Source organism: Sesamum indicum, linkage group LG3 (genome assembly GCF_000512975.1).
Source record: "Sesamum indicum cultivar Zhongzhi No. 13 linkage group LG3, S_indicum_v1.0, whole genome shotgun sequence".
In the NCBI taxonomy this organism is placed as follows: domain Eukaryota; kingdom Viridiplantae; phylum Streptophyta; class Magnoliopsida; order Lamiales; family Pedaliaceae; genus Sesamum; species Sesamum indicum.
Window position 1 is genome coordinate 1,867,432 of NC_026147.1, and position 17,008 is coordinate 1,884,439.

Below are 17,008 nucleotides of genomic sequence, written 5' to 3' on the forward strand. Positions count from 1 at the left end.
GATTAGCTGATCCCCCTTGAACTCGAGGGACAATTAGAGGATTCCTCTTAGATTCCAGGGGGGAGGAAGCTGTTGGAGCCTACTGTGTTTCTTCTGAAAGATAATGCTGCTTTCTCATATTTTTAGGGAGGTGGTTGAGGAAACTTATCTCAGTTGGACTTCTATTAGAGTTTATAGTACTTTTCTCTAGGGGTGCTTGCTGGTCCCCTTGAGCCTCCTAGGCCTTATGGGCCCTCTTTCAATCGGGGCCCTTTGGGGGGGGCTTATGGGCCTTGTATTTCTTTCTTTTTTTTAGACCGTTTGGATCTGTTTGAACCAATTTATTTTTATGAACATTGGTTAAAAATAAAAAATACAATTAAGGACACCTTAGGTAATTTGACATATGCCAAAGACTAATTGTGTTAGCTTGAACTTATTTTAGAATAAGTTATATTTAATTTAGTCATGAGTTATAAAATATATTTTTTTAAAATAAAAAAAAAATTGCATGTTACTTGAAATGAAATATATTTTCTTTTGTTATATCACGCATGCACCAGACACGAAAAAGAATTCATAATATAAAGGATTAAGATAATTTATGAAAATTACTTAAAGTTAGATTTATCAGATTGAATGGTAATTTATTTCGTGCTTGGAAAAGGGTCAAAAGGGAATGGGGGTAAGCCTGATTTATGGCACCTATTCAAGAATTTCAGTGTGCGAATTGAGAATTCATGCTCTAAGACTTAAATGATTTATAGAATTTTTTCTCGAATAAATCATATATATTTTAAGATGTTATTATTAAGTATCTTATCGAAAACTTAAAGCAGCTTGCCAAAATCAGTAACAATCTTATTCAAAAGGTTGAAGTGATAGTAAAATAATAAGATTTCAACAACATAAATAAAAGATTAAAATAATTAAAATATGAAAGTTTAATATTTTTGATAATATATATTTTTGTAAGATAATAAGCATTTGGATAGAGAATTTCCTTTAAATTCTATAAATGTCTTTTGTATTTTTAATGAATTATTTTCATAAGCATATCTCATTGGTAAGTATATGAATGTTGCATCGAAAATTTGGGATAAGGTTGATTTAAGTGAATTTGTGGTATTGGTATCAGAGTGAATACATACATCCCTTCACAAGCCTGAAACGATCCACAGACTTGGGATTTTTTGGGCCAAATTTCTTGACAAGCCTGAAATGGGGACCTGCAAAAGAAATGCTAGCACTTCAATACTCAAATTAGCATATAATTTTAAAATGATAAAGTTAAAAGACAAATGTGTAAAAACGGGATAATAAGCTATAATGCAGGAGTAATTTAGATATAAGCATGTAGGAGAGATTACGTGTATGAATAGTTAGACATCAAACCTTCTTTCATAGCTGACGTCTCCCAACTGGTGAGGAGGCGAACATTCAAGGGACTCGAGTGATCAGTTATTTATAGATAGGCTTTCTCAACGTCTTGGACTAGTTAGTGGATACCTTCTCGAAATTCTGAATATGCGGGGGGTATTTAAGGGATAAGCCTTCTGAGGGATATGCTTTGAGATTTCAAGAGGCGGTTGGAGGTTTGAGCTTCCAACTCTTTGTCATTGTCATCATCCATCTGGGCGCCTACTCATTCCTAGCGCACATGGTTCTCTCGCCATTTAGGGAGAACAATAAACTAAGTCATGTGGTCATGACCAAAAACCTTGGGTTGGTAAGTTGGGGTCTTAGCTTGTCTGTAAGGAATCCATATGTGAGATTTAGCGCCCGTGTAGTGGGACTATTCACTCTTGAAATTGGTGTGCTCTAGTGTCCCATTGTTTTGGGATTTTGTGTAAATTTGGGCACTTGAGTAGGTCAGGCTATTTAGCTTGGTTGGATGCATTATTCTGCCTCTTTTAGCCACCCCCCCTACTTTGAGGAGGAGGGTGCTAAATAGCTCCACCTTAGAGTAGCAAAGCTAATGACTTTGGGGGTCTACCATTCCCCTTCCTGGAGGGGGAGCTTTGCATTTGTCTGCTTTTTGTGCTCGGATTGAACTGCGTTCTAGGAATCATGCATTCCTTGTCAGAGTGATTGGACGGCTACTTAGCCTACCTAGAAAGGCAGGCGCATGATCACATCCCCTCAAGCTTAGTGGGCGGTTAAGGTTGACCATGTTAGGATAGATGACAAGAAAGCTAATTAGATTGGCTTGGATGTAATCCATTTTGACGAATACTCGATATTATGTAATATTATTTTAAGCGAATAAAATAATTATTTGTTCATTTGCCATTTACTTTGTTGTGCTCATTTTGTATGTTTGCATCTTCTTGAACATTACAACACAACCCGCAGACCAATTGGAAACCATGAAGTTGGGTTACGCATTGAATGGTGGTCATAAAATTAACAATCAAGGGGTTGGATTTAAAATGTTCCAAGTCGAGGACCTCGAGATTGGGCATTGAGTGTCCTATGAAAACTTGCACTAAGAGTTGCATTCATCTGATGAGTCCCACGTTTCATCGGTGATAGATGTGGAATGCTTACGTGATCTTAGCGGGTTGATTGGTTAGGTGTCGAATTAACTGAACTGACTCGTGGGGATCGTTATAAGGAAGCCTTGGAGGTTTTGTCCCTATGACTTGGGTCCCCGACTCCGATAGTATAGGAGTAGTCCTTAGACTTAAGGAATCACGGCATTCACGTGCATACAATGACTGCATCTTGAATGTGTGCGAGAAGTGATTGTGTCCCAAATATGATCATCATAAGCCTTGTCTAGTGCAGTTGGAGTATGTAGCGAGGGCGGTAAGTTTGAGGAATATGATCCATCCCTTATCAGTATTTGATAGAGGTATCTCCTATGCACTTGGAGACATGCTCATGCCTTACGAACCTATGGCTACAGTGGTTGATCGAATAGGAAAAGAGGTTCTTATGTCGATCAATTAAGCATTGCGTGGTCTCAAGTTCCCATACCCAGACTAAGACCGAAAAATGGTAGACGGAAAGACTGCGCCTGTATAGGCTCGAGAGCTTAAATGTTTACACAGATATCACCTAATCTCTAGTGCCATCGACCGTTACTATATGACCATCCATGGTGACGGGTTTTTTTGATTAAGGTTAATCAAGAATTATTAATTAAATTAAATTTAATTAATAAATAATGTTAGACACTAGTCCAAGTCTAGTTAAAAGGTGAAACTAAAGTGTCACAGATAAATCATCAGGAAAGGACAAGAAATTAATTTTGAATTAATTCAGCAAGTAATCCAAATGAGAGATCCATTGGATGGAAGGCCTAAGGATAAATTAATGAGATTAATTTATATTAGACTTGTCCTTATTATTTAATAAGTTGGACCTTGTTAATTAATAAAGACAATGTGGGCTTATGTATTTAATTGGATTAAAATAAATATTGGGTTCATTATTGGATGAATTTGTATTAAAATTAAATTTAAATAAAAATTCATTGGGCCTTCTATTTTTAATCATAAAAATCGACCAACCCCATTTATTGAGCCCATTGAAAAATTCTATGGAGGAAAAATATTGGCTAGCAAATCGCAATTTTAGAAAGTGCAATTCTAGTCATCTTCTTGATTTGGAATTAAGAAGACTTACCTTGTAGTTGGATGAGTGAACCTAGACACATTTGTGTACATCCAAATAAGTCATATATATATATTATTGTGCATAATATTATTGGGAATAATATTATTACACAATAACAAAATACAAAATATTTTTCCTTCCTAGTTTCTTTCTCTCTCCAACTCTTGGAGTTCTTCTCTTGTTTTCTTCTAGTAAAGAAAGCATTGGGTTCTAGTAGCGGTGTGGTGTGAATGAATTAGTGGGATCCTACGTTGAAGCATCATGTGAACGTTTTAAGTAGCCGAATTCCGACAAAGGTAAAATTTCATCCCTTGGTCTCTTTTTGGTTTCTTTATGTAATTTTACCTCAACCCTTTTATGTAATTATTTCACGTTTATTCTACATCAATCGTCCGGGAACTTCAAGAGTACACCATTTGGATTCATTGTTTTACGCTTAAATTTTAATTACTGTATGCGTTCTCCTTTATCGCTTTCGCTCACGCGTTCCTAGGCCAATTCACACGATCCTTCAGACCACCCGTAGCGTTGATGGTCACTTGACGAGGAAAGGGATGATTTTTTCTTTTTCTAATACAGCCTAGGCTTTCTCTTCCTCCCTTCCCCACATTCTCTACAAAAGAAAAACCATGGAGTATGTGCATTTTCCCTTCTTCGTGCATCATTCTTGTAAGGTGAGTTCTCCTTCTTATGTTTATTTTAATCTTTTCTATTATGATTTCCTATTTTGCTCCTTTTCTTTGCTCAGAATAACCCTCACATCATCTTCGATTTTATTAATGGCGTCCTCCAACGAGTTTGTGCGCTTTGTAGGTGATTGACCCCATTGAAGCCAATTCTCGAGAGGCGGGGCTTGGTTTGTGTGCCGTGAGAGGGGCTCAGCTTTGGAGTATACGATGGCCAAATGCAGCTAATGTCGTCCAGTTGATTAGCCCTATTTTGCTAGATAGGATGCCGATTTGGTGATGTTTCGTACATCCCACTAGACACCTCCATAACATAAAAAGAGACTTAATGAGGCATCAAAATTGACGAACGCCTATAAAGATACCTTGAAACCAAGATCGGACCTTAAAGTATTTAAGATATGAAGGATATTTGAAGGTCCTAGAGACCCTGAGCACAACAACAAGAGTGTCAGAATACACTCACTTCATAGTCTGCACAGTTTTGGTTCCTTGGACCACTTCCTGTCCTTATCAGCTAGATATGTACGGCCTATTGCTCTTGTTGGATTAAAATTAGATCTAAGGGTGTACATGAAATCATACAATCCTCCATACAACCATCCGTGTACTTTTTCTCTCTTCATGCTGGGGTACTCTGTGTGGTATACTTATATTGCTTGTTGTACTAGGATGAATGGTTCAATGAGATGATAATTAGGATGTACCTTCATACCTCTCACGAGATCGACCCAACCGCATTTAAAGAAAACGATCTGCATGTTTGGAATATTTAGTTTGCTTGATATTAAATCTTCAAGCTTGATATTAAATTTTAAAGAATACTTAGTTTGCTCCACAAAATCAGAAGACAACCTCCCATTTGATTCAATAATAAGCTTCAAGCATTTGGATCAACACCTAAAGCAAAGAATTAGGGGACATAATCTTCAGACTGAACATTTTCAATTCAAAAAACTTTATGTCCATTTTTTTTAGTCTCGTAATTCTTATTTACAGGTTCAAAATTTGTATAAACATTACCTTCTCTTTTGAAAAATTATGTCAATTACTGAATCTACAGACAAACATTATGTATTCTCTCGTGTACTTTAGTTTAAATATATTATAATTTTATGCTAATAAATCTATAAAATTATTTGATATTTCTTTTTAATAGTTTACAAGATTTCAAAATAAAATATTTAAGATTTTATAAATTTTTTTATTAAAAACATAAGCTCAACCCATAATTTTTTTTTTTTGTATGAGATATTTTAGGTTATTTAATCTTAACATCCAATAAACAAACATTTTCACAATTTTATTGGATTTCACTTTTATCCTTCACAATAATTAGCATGTCCCTTTTTTTTAGTTTTATTTTTTATAAATTAATTATATTTAATTAATTTTTAGCAATATATTAAAATTCATTGAATATAATTAATTTATAAAAAATAAAATTAAATGAAAAATAAATAAAAAGAGAGTAGGCCATTTCTTTTAGAAAAAAATAATTTTTAAGTCAAGTCTGTGATTCGCAACTCAATATATTTTTGTTATATAATTTATATAAACTATATGTATAATTGTTTTTATAATAATATTAAAATAATTAATCAGTATTAACCGTTAATAATGCTTAGGGTTTATGGCAAAGCACCTCTTAATCAGCTTCTCACCGTAGCGCCGCCTCCGATCATCTCGCTCCTCTCCACCAATGGCTCCTTCAAGCTCTGACTCCTCTCTGCCAGAGTTCTGCTACTTCAAACCACCACAGATTCACCTTTTCCATGAGTCCATTACTGTCGATAATTCATCAGGACAAATACGCCCAAGTAATTAAGATGCGAAGTTTGTTTTATGTTTAACATTTTTGTTATTTTGTTATTCTGATTATTGACGGTTACTCCAGGAATTCGATTTGGAACTGGGACTATCATTAAGTCCGAGGCAAAAGTAACCGCAGAGATCAATCTAGATGGTTTTGCGGTGCCTGACAACAGTACTGGGGTTTCTGCTCTGGATGGCATGTTAAATGTAAGCTATTATTCGTAGAGATCTATATAGGTTGGTAAGCAATATGCTTGACGCGTTTATTTGTTTCAGAAATTTGCTTTTTATGCGGCGTTCGAAGTGCGTACAAGGGTTGTTGATGCTCACTACGACGTCTATCACCTAACTGAAGACGTTGGATTAGCACTGGGAAATGTACGACCTTCTTTCTATTGCTTTTGTATTGTTTGTGTAACATGTAAAATTCATTGCTTGAAAATTCCTGTACGTATATTTATTAATATTGACTATGGTGTTTGGAATTGAGAATTGTATTTGAAATTTTTATTACAGCATGACCTGATTTTTTGTACTACATTTACCTGATGCTAGGCATTGTCCGAAGCCCTTGCGGATAAGAGGGGGATAACGGGGTGTGGTGATTTCTCTGCGGTGCACGATGAAGCACTCGTGCAGGTTTCCCTGGTATGCTTTCATCAACACACCGGATCATTCTAAAAGCATCAATACACCAACCAATTATTTGTTTATGTTGACAAGGAGCAAAATAGATGGATTTTCATTATCTTCTTTTGAAATTTATATGTTGTAAGGATTTATCGGGAGGACCGCATTTTAGTTGCGTCTTGAGCATTGCTGAAGAGAGATTTGAAACGTATGACCCGCAGGTTTTCTTCTACTCTTATTTGCTTGACATTTGCAGTTGCATTCAAGTTTTGTTAAGTTCATTCACGCTGTTATCTAATTTGATCATGTGATTAATACTGTATAACCATCCATTGCTTTACCAGAATATGTATCGTCTAAATTGAACTCATACGTTTGCTGCTTTCAGCTGGTGGTGCCCTTTTTTGGGTCCTTAGTCAAAGCCTCTGGGATGACGGTACACATACAACAGGTACAATAATCGAGGATAATCCTCCGATTTCCGCAATCAATATTAATCTACTGTGTTCCATTTAAATGAATCTCAAAATAAAGAAAATTGGAAAACGGTATCCTAGACATGCATTTTAAACGCAAAGCAAAAACAACAAGTAGATTATAGCAATATTGAGTCGAGTTAAAGACTCGGTTTTTAGTCGTTAACTTTTTCCACTATTTCTACAAAATCCTACCACTCTCAAGTGAGGTTTTAAAAAATTCTTTCCTAGTGGATTTGGGATCCACAAGCGAATTTTTCATGTCCAACTTTTACAATTCATATGGCAAAAGTCTCGTGTGAGTATCCAATATTATTCTCATCCCATGAGATTCCCAAAATCTTTTGGCTCACGTCTTCACATGATTCAGAGGATTCCAAACGAATCATGCTATTCGGTGTTAAGCCTGACCTATCAACCAAATCATACCTCAATTGTCGCTCCCCCATGACTTGTAAGACAAGAAACAACGAGCGTATTCCTTTGTTCATAATAATAATGCAGCTTGTCTAATCTTCTAAATGTGTCACGACTCATGAGACCACATTTGGATAGCGGTAATTTTCTCATGATATTGCTGTGAATGGAAGGTCAGGACAAATCGAAATGCCATTTTGATCCAAGTCCATTTATGGGCTTAATATTTGTTTAGCGTTGGGCTCAAACCATCGATCAAATCACACCTCAACTGTCACACGGCTCTCATCAAATGAATGCGACTCTTAATACAAGTCTCAACTCTAAAACCCCCTTCAACTTTAGTAATAGTGTAAATTTGTTTTAATCCATACTTTTGAGTTACCGGATTTTTAATGCAAACAGATTGCTGGGAGTACTGCTGACCACATCATTGAGGCAACCTGCAAGGCTTTTGCAAGGGCTCTAAGGCAAGCAACTGAATATGAGACTCGCCGTGGTGGTAGTCTTTCGAGGTTTGTATTTAGTTCCCTTATTCAAAATGTTACATCGTATTATGGCCACCCAAACAGGGTAGTGTCTGCATTGAAGAAAGCCCAATGTTAACTTGTGAAAATAATTCATTATGATGAAGTTAGCATCACATTTTGTCCTTGCAGCTCACAAGGTGTCTTTTGAAGGACTTGCCAGTTCATCGGTCATGCTGAAAGCTCGACGCCCGTAATTGCATTTTTGGGACACGAAACTGCAATGTTGTTTATCCTCGTCACTGTCTAATTTTATGCAGCTTTACTCATGGACTGAAGCATTCTTGTGTGTAAAATAAGCGAAAACTATTCTTCATATTCATACCATAACTTAGACATCTTTAAGATGTTTGATATTGGATGTCCAGCGACGGAACTTTCACCATGCCTCGTATATGTGTATTATAGAGTCGTTTTGTAGTTATAAAGGTGTTCAAATGTGGTCCTGACAGTCTTGTCCCAATGCGATACCAGAAGAGAAGACAAAAAACTTTAATGTAGTTTACATTCTTGATAGCATTGTAGTTTTGGGTAGATGATGAGCTAAACTTCTATATAAACTTCAGTTAATTGAATAAAAGAATTTCTGTTATTAGTACTTTTAAGTTTCTATGTAAACTTCAGTATGTTCCAAGTTTTTTAGAACGTGGGGCAAATTTGAATAATTTTGTATTTTCATAGAGCTTTAAGGACCAGGAATATATATATATAGTTAAGTGGGCAATGCCAACTTCACCCTATATTTTGTCTAAACTCTATTTTACTTTATTGTGTTTTTTCACGAAATTGTTAAAAACATTCTCCTATTTTAAAAATAGGTAAATAAATCCCCCGTATTTTTCAAAACTCTGCACGAAATTTTCCTCATGTTAGGAACTAACGGAAAATAGGGAACAGGCACTTAAAATAAATTATGGTTTACTTGTATTGATCTTAGTTTTAAGTTTTTCGCAATTTCCTCACTTCTAGAAAAAAATAGACAATTTTGTTCTTAAATATATTTAGTTAAATAAAAGTGTATATCTTTAAAAATTAAAAATTTAAATTTTAAAAAAAATCAAAATCACAATACAAAAATTAATATACTTAAAATTCACTTTTTAATGTTAATAATCTATATGAATATAAGTATTAATAAATTATAATAATTACATATTATTAATTACATTGTATTAGTTGAAACTTTACTTTTTCTTGACTTTCTTTCAGTATTTTTAAGTAAGTTAATAAAATTAATTAAGTTTTTCTGATTTTTTTAAGTTGGGGCGACAATAGATATACAAGTTTATTTATTTTAATAAATAAAAAATAGTAAAATAAAAATATATTTCCCGCCTGTTGACAAAAGTTGACTACTTTTTTTTGTAACTGCCTTTGTAATGGTTTTTATATAAATTGATCGTTTCAAATAATAAAATTAAAAAAAAACAAAAATTATTTATTTTAACATTGCTCGTATGCCATGCACATGATGTTTTCATTAAAAATTTAATGAAATTAAGGCTTAAAATTAAAATTGCAACATTTTTGAAATTATGATGTACAATGTGGTGAGTTGAAAAAAATTGCGACAAAAAAAAAAAAAAAGAGGAGTACTAACTTGTGGGATCGATGTAAAATGCAAGTTTTTCTGCAATCATATTATGTCAGGACAATATAAATTCCATTTTTAAGATGGTTTCAATTATTTTTATATTAGGGGAGAAAATCATGTTGGTTATTAGGGATTTGAGTTAAAGTATGAAATGTAAGTTCTGTTATGCTATATTATGATGGAAAAATTCAAACAAAAGAATTTGAATGGCTTCATACGAAATGGATCTAACATTAATTATAATACTACTAAATATAACTCAAAATATGAAATCAAGAATTTGAAATTCTTTGGAATATGGACCGTCGAGACAAGTTAATGTAATTGATAACGCATGTTAATGTAATTGGTAGGAAACGTATGATTCGTTGCAAATTCCGTTGCAATGAAATAAAATATCCCAATAAAATTATCACAAAATTTTGCAACAAAAATATAGTAAATTATACTACAAATATCGTTGCAAAATCTATTGCAAAATTATCACTTGATATTCTATTACGAATATCATATTTTCTTGTTGTGTTTTAATATTTCATAAAGATGAGGGAGATGATGCATATTACTAATTATACTAACTACCAACAAAAGAAGTCCGTAGTAGTCAAATTATTCTAACTACTGCTACGAATTGATTAGTGTGGCAGTTGACATTCTCTTGGACAACTAATCATATCCAACGTGCAGACAAGTCTGTCTTATTACTATACTGTCCCCATGAAGCTGATCAAATACACCTCCTATTCCCTCTGCTTTACTGCAATCCCATGGATGGGTACACAGGTCTCATCCCTTACTTTCATGGGCTGCTTTATAACCTTAAACGAAGATGGTCCGGATTTTATAGAGTTAGAAGAGTGGAGAAGAACTACAACGGGAGATTCCGGACACTAATGCAGTGGAGAAAATCGGAAAGTTGAAGGTTCTGATGAACTCCGAATGTAGGGATATGCTGTCCGTAAACTGGAACGCTGGCTGTTCGAGTTTAATGCAACTTATATTCTTGCTTAATTTCCAGGTATCAAGGATGAAGGTTTCGTGTTCTGAACTGAACGTCTATCGAACATCATCGTGTCATGAAGTGATGATCAGATGTTGTTTGAGTTAGTTTCGTAGAGTGTGTGTGCTTTGCGGTTGCTTGATTTGGTTGTCTGAATCTTTATAGCTTACTGTTGTTGTTGCAATGTAAGTATGAGACTTTTACACTACAAAAACTATAATCACCTTTTTGCAACGGATTTTTGTTAAGGATCTGTTAAAAAATCCATTACAAATCAGAGTTCGCGACAAATGGGAAGGGGAATTCGCATGCGGCAGAATTTGCGACGGGCTCTAGTACTTTTTGCAAATATATTGCAACCGGTGCAAGAATATGATATAATTTCGACAGGAAAGGGAATTTGCCCTTTGCAATGAGCATTTTGCGACGATTTCATTCTCATTAATGTCATGTAATTGTTGGGGAAGCTTTCGCATTTTGTGATATATTTCCATCATAAAATTGGGTGATAGGCTCATCATTTTGTGATTGAGTTAAATTCAATTTATCCCCTATGATATATGAAATGAGCAAATACCCCCTTGTGGAAAAAAAATAGCAAATTAGCTCCCTGTGTTGAAATAAATTTCCACCCTATCAATGTTTAGATAGGTGGGAATTTGCTTCGTTTTTCAAAACACATGAGATAATTTTCTATTTTATTTTCTATAGTAAGTTTTTTTTGCTCATTTATCATATCACTGCATTTTTCCATTTTGTGATTCGGAGCATCCGTCACAATATCTTGGGATAGGAACTTTTGGGACAAAATTATGTTCTGCTACCAGTGCTGCACGTATATGAAAATGAAGTTTGACCATCTCAAATCCGCATAGATTGTTTTTCAATTTTTGTCAATTTCATTATTTTTTTTTAATTTAGTTATAACTGCAGTTAGTAAGAAATATTAATACTCGATGTAATAAATATTAAATGTAATTCGCTAAAAAAATATTTTAAAGATAAATTAATATATTGTTTAAAAAATATTTTAAAAAAAAAATCCTAATATCAGCCCTATACCCCGAGGCCTCATCGCCTGAGCTGTTGGCTGCTTGTCGGGTATTGTTGCAGTCTCAGTGGGTGGTTGAGAGATGCTGAAGTGCTGCATCATGTAGGCATCATCAATTGATGCATCTCATCCACCGAGTGGTGAATGTGGGATGGGTCTCCAACCCCATCTCTTTTTTCATCCATTAATCCGGGAAGATCTCCTATGGCGGTCTCTCGAGCTCGGCCTCTTGTATTAATTTTAATTTTAAAATTAAAAGTTATCAGTTTTCATTTATGTTGCCCAATGCTGGAGGACCATGCGGCTTAACGCTCGCTGAAGTTAGAGTGGTCACTCAATTGGCCTTATTCGGCTAACTTCTCTTAAAACTTGGGTGTCGATCGACCAGACTAGGAGAAAGTTGAACATATCTCAACTGTAACCACACCGATGATTGTTGTTCGTTTCTTTTTCTCCTCTCTCTCGGAGCCATTTGGCTGTCTTTTAGTTGAAGAGCTTTTTTGTCTCGTGGTCTGAACATCCCAATAGTAGTGAGCTACAAGACTGGAAATAATTAAATATTGGTATAATTTTGTAAATTTAAGAATATTCAAAAATAAATAAATCTGAGGCAATCATTTCGAGTAGAATGTATGTTATTTTTCATAGGATTAAATTCAATAAATCTTGTTGTGAAAAAACCCAATAGAGTATATCATATCTTGTTCGAGTTAAATATAACAGGCTTCTACGTAAAAATATTAATGAAAAAAAATCACTCTAATGAAATAAAACAACACGATCGTTGAACTTCTAAGGAAAAAGGACAATACGACCCCTCAACGGATGAGACATTGAATTTCTCTTTTTTTTAAAAAAAAAAAAGTTCAGAATTTCGATGCTACTTTTTTCAAATTTTATTTTTCCGAAAAGGGTTTTCTTTGTAAAATTTGAAAATCCAAGCTTAAAAATCAAGATACTATTACCAAATTATCTGATCTTCTGGTATCAAATTGAAAAGTTTGTACCAACCAAAAAAAAAAAAAAGAAAAATTAAAAAAGTGAGAAACACTTAAAAAAAAATTTAACGTCAGAGAAAACTTTGCTGGAATGGTTCATTGCACCCAGTTGGTGCATTCATCAGATATCAGTCCCCGTCATTGATTCAAATCATCAATCAATACAAGAAATTAAATGAGCCGTTAAATTTGAAACTTTTGTAGATATAATTGGCCTATTACTTGCTTTCCTTTTGCGCTCTGAAAAATACCATTCTATACTCAACTACTCCTCCATCCAATAATAAAATTGATCTTTCACAATTAAAAAGTAATATTATTTTCATTTTATGAACGCGAGTGTATATTTAATTTCGTAATAATTATTATTTATTTATTTTATTAAGGAGGAATTAATAATGATGTAGGTCGCATAAAATTCGGATCGGATCGCGGAAATGGGTCTCAAGATCGGGTCGCTAAATCCTTCTTTCGAGCTACCTGTTAGTGGATCCTGAGAACAAAGCAAACGTAAGACTAGTCGAGTAGCCTTCGGGGATGGCCCTCCGATGCCTAAGTTAGAAACGTGGGGTCGAAAAATATAAGGTCGAAGATAAAGTAAGGTCGAAGGAGACCAGAAAATGACAGTAAACAGTAATAAATGCGTGTGTTTGAATAATCATAAATGAAGATATTTATAATAGTACGGTACAGTTTGAGGGAGTGACGCGTGGCTACGCTGAGATGCTGCCACGTCACCTAATCCAAGGGCAACCTTTGGAATTGATTTTCAACTTGGTCAAGATTGGTCAACTCTGGTAAAAAATAGTCAACCATACATATAAATATGCCTTAAAAGGCAGGGGTATTTGGGTAATTAAATAATCTCCCTCATCAAATGATATTTTCAGTGTTGCACTGAGAAGATTGTTATTTTTTAATTTGATGCGGGTAAAAATAAAATTTCTTAATAAAATAAGAATAAGGAATTGTATCTTTTTATATTGAGTGAATAGCAATTTATCCCCCTATGATATTGAAAATGAGCAAATTATTTTCATATGAGAAAAATATAGCAATTTACCTTCTTGTACTTTTTAAAACGAAGCAATTTATCTTCTTGTCTAAGGAGGTAAATTGCTTGATTTTAAAAAACATAGCAAGTAAATTATTATATTTGAAAAAACACATAGAGGTAAATCGTTATTTATTTTTTTATAGAATTAATTTATTCATTTACAATATCACATGGGGTTTGCCTGCATTTAAAGAATTCTAATGAGCAATAGTAATTTTCTCCTTCATTATACTGATAATTTAAAAACGATGTTTTATGAAATACAGAGAATCAATTCCCTCCTTTTAGTTGCTTATTAGTATATTTATAGGAGCATGGATGGTTTCATGCTTCTTTTGTGACAAAATGCATAAAAGCTCCTTTTTTTTTAAAAAATTGTTTAACAATCTTTTTTTAATTTAAAAATAAACTAAAAATTTCTCTGTATTTTGTGAAATTCAGCAATAAAAATCCCTTTTATTAGTAATTAATGGAAGGCGTATTATACGCGCTCTTTGTGCATGTGGGGGTAATTTTTTAATTATTTTTTACCTTCTTTTTAGGTGGTTTTTACTAAAATGCTTTTTTGTTTTGTTCTTGTATTTCTTTTATAATTTAAATTGAAATATTAAATTATATTTAATTTATCTAATATTAAATATTAAATTAAATTATATTTAAATTCAAATAATTTTATAATTATTAATTATTAAATCTAAAATTATTTTTAATTAATTAAAATATATATTTTAATTACTATAATTATTTTTAATTAGCTAAAATATTTAATTATTATAATTCTTTAAAATATTATTAATTAACTAAAATATATTTAAAAACTGAACAGACGAGTTTGCAGCCCTAGAAACTTGTTTCTAAGTTTCAGGCGCCGTTCGGACGAGTTTCTAGTTGTCAGTGATAGCATTCGAATCCTCTCTTTAAAAGGAATATTTTCATACCTTCAATTTGAGTTTTCGTCAATCGGAGAGACTGGGCTCAGGCCACGACCGCCGAATGAGACCGACCTCGGTTATTTTGGTAAAGTATTTGTGGAGATCTGACAATTTGAAGAATTTCCCACCAATTCTAACGTGATGGAAATGGGGAACAAGGGGTGAGGGGTTGTGGTTGGGATAGGGTGGGGTACTTAGTTTTTATATATATATATATAATAATAATATATTTTTTAATTTTAAATTATTTATATATATTATAAGTTAAATAACTTGTTGAATTTAGATCTTTCATTTTTTAAAAATCTAACAGTTGAGATTAACTGATTAGATCTAACGATCAATATTTGATCAAAGAAAATTCAACGGTCATTAAAATAAGAAATAATATATATTAAGGATATAGCGGTTATTTTCTAAAAAATTAAAACTTTTAGTTAGATTTAACGGTAAGGGGCGATTGAGCTACATTTAATAAACGCAGTGGGGTTTTTAACCCATATTTAAAATAGAAAAGGGTTTTTAGCCGACTTTTTAAAAGACATGGGGGTTTTATATATTGTCCCTTTTTATTGGTGCTAACGAGTGTCAGATCTGTTAAAACATCCAAGTGAGTGGGTATCATGAATTTGCCCAACTCGTATAATTTCAACTCGTGTAGTTTTATGTCATACAATTTTAGCTCTTATAGTTTCACAGCTTTAACTTTCAGAGTTTGAACAAATTTTAGTTTGTGTAAAATATTTATTAAGAATTATTATTTTTATTAATTATCTTACGATCTATTTAATACTTCTTTCCTTATGAGAATTTTTTTATTAATTATTTTGGAACTACCAATGTGTTTAATCAGCTTTCAATATTTAAATGTATGGAGTGACTTAATAAGCCATATTCATTGGAAAATATATAAAGGAAAAGACAAGAAAAATAGCATTCTGTAATAAACAGTATGACATGGATTTGCATTGGCAAATCCATTCTAACAAAAGAACAAATACCTTGAGCAAGTGGAAGAGTACTGGAGATAAGGAACCAAAATAGTGAGAAAAGTAGGTAATCAATACTTACGATACCACGAGTTTGAGTGATTTATAAATCTTATTTAGGGAGCTTCTTTCTAAGAATGAATTAGTGAGCTTCATGTAAAATTAAATTGGGTTTAATGTAATTTACCTTTCCCTATGATATTACAAATGAACAAATTGTTCCTTTATAAAAAAATGATAACAATTTGTTCCCTGTGTTTTCCAAAATGAAGTAATTTACCTTCTCGTTTAAGGAGGTAAGTAAAATTGCTGTATTTTAAAAAACACGAGAGGTAAATTGCTATATATTTATTTTATATAGATGTAATTTGTTTATTTACAATATTACAAAAGGATTGCTTGTATTTTTTTCAAACTAAGATAGATAATATCTCGGACAACGAGATTCCTACCCAATGCACATAGAGAAGAAAAAAAAAAATAAGCAAGTGGAAGAGTGGAGATAAAGGGACCAAAAAGATTGAGAAAGTATGCTATTCTAATATCAGAGAATGATTTTGCCACACGTCTCACATCGATTATGGATAAGTAATTTGAGTGACTTAATCATAAATTTCATTAAGAAGGGTTCTTTTCAAGAAAAAAAAATAAATTTTATATAAATTAAAGTAAATAAATTACTCGCGCAACGAAGTTCCTACCACAATGTTAGGGGTGTAAACAAATCAAGCTCGGGAAAAAAATTCTGACTCGAGCTCGACGAGCTCAAAATTTTTGGCACATAATAGTCGAGCTTTTTTTTTTTTTTAATTTTTTAAATTTTATTATTAAAATAAAAGTTATTTTAGAATTTTTATATATGATGTTAGATTGACCAGCCCAAATTATTTTTAACAAATATTCCTAATTTTTTTGAACTATTAGATAATTTAAAACATCAATAATTAATATAAAATAAAATATATTATGAACTTACTAACTTGTTGATTTAGCTCATTTTTATATAGAGACTAATTATATAAATAAAACTATCATATTTTATCATTAGCTAAATTAAAAATACGTGATATTGCTTAATAATTATAATATATGAGTTAGATATACATAAAAAATTTAAAATAAAAAATATAAAAAAATTAAAAAAAAAAGCTCGCGAGCTTCTAAATAGAGTGTTTTTGGCTCAAACTCGAGCTCAATAGAAATTTGAATCGAACTCAAATGAAGCCGGCTCAA

At 32.7% G+C, this 17,008-nt stretch overlaps 1 protein-coding gene and 1 long non-coding RNA gene across 3 annotated transcripts; both read left to right on the forward strand.

Moving 5' to 3' along the window:
- LOC110011730 lies at positions 3,726 to 5,006 on the forward strand. 2 transcript variants are annotated; one of them, XR_002286796.1, is made up of 3 exons: positions 3,726 to 3,899; positions 4,097 to 4,277; positions 4,417 to 5,006. It is a non-coding gene; the product is annotated as an uncharacterized LOC110011730 (long non-coding RNA). The 2 variants fall into 2 exon arrangements; XR_002286797.1 differs by having other exon boundaries at positions 4,183 to 4,277.
- On the forward strand, positions 5,910 to 8,739 carry LOC105156997 (imidazoleglycerol-phosphate dehydratase). The gene is made up of 8 exons (XM_011073280.2): positions 5,910 to 6,109; positions 6,187 to 6,311; positions 6,381 to 6,482; positions 6,660 to 6,752; positions 6,881 to 6,955; positions 7,123 to 7,185; positions 8,033 to 8,142; positions 8,287 to 8,739. Exons 1-8 carry the CDS (start codon positions 5,992 to 5,994, stop codon positions 8,303 to 8,305), a joined length of 705 nt encoding a protein of 234 aa, XP_011071582.1. The 5' UTR covers positions 5,910 to 5,991; the 3' UTR covers positions 8,306 to 8,739.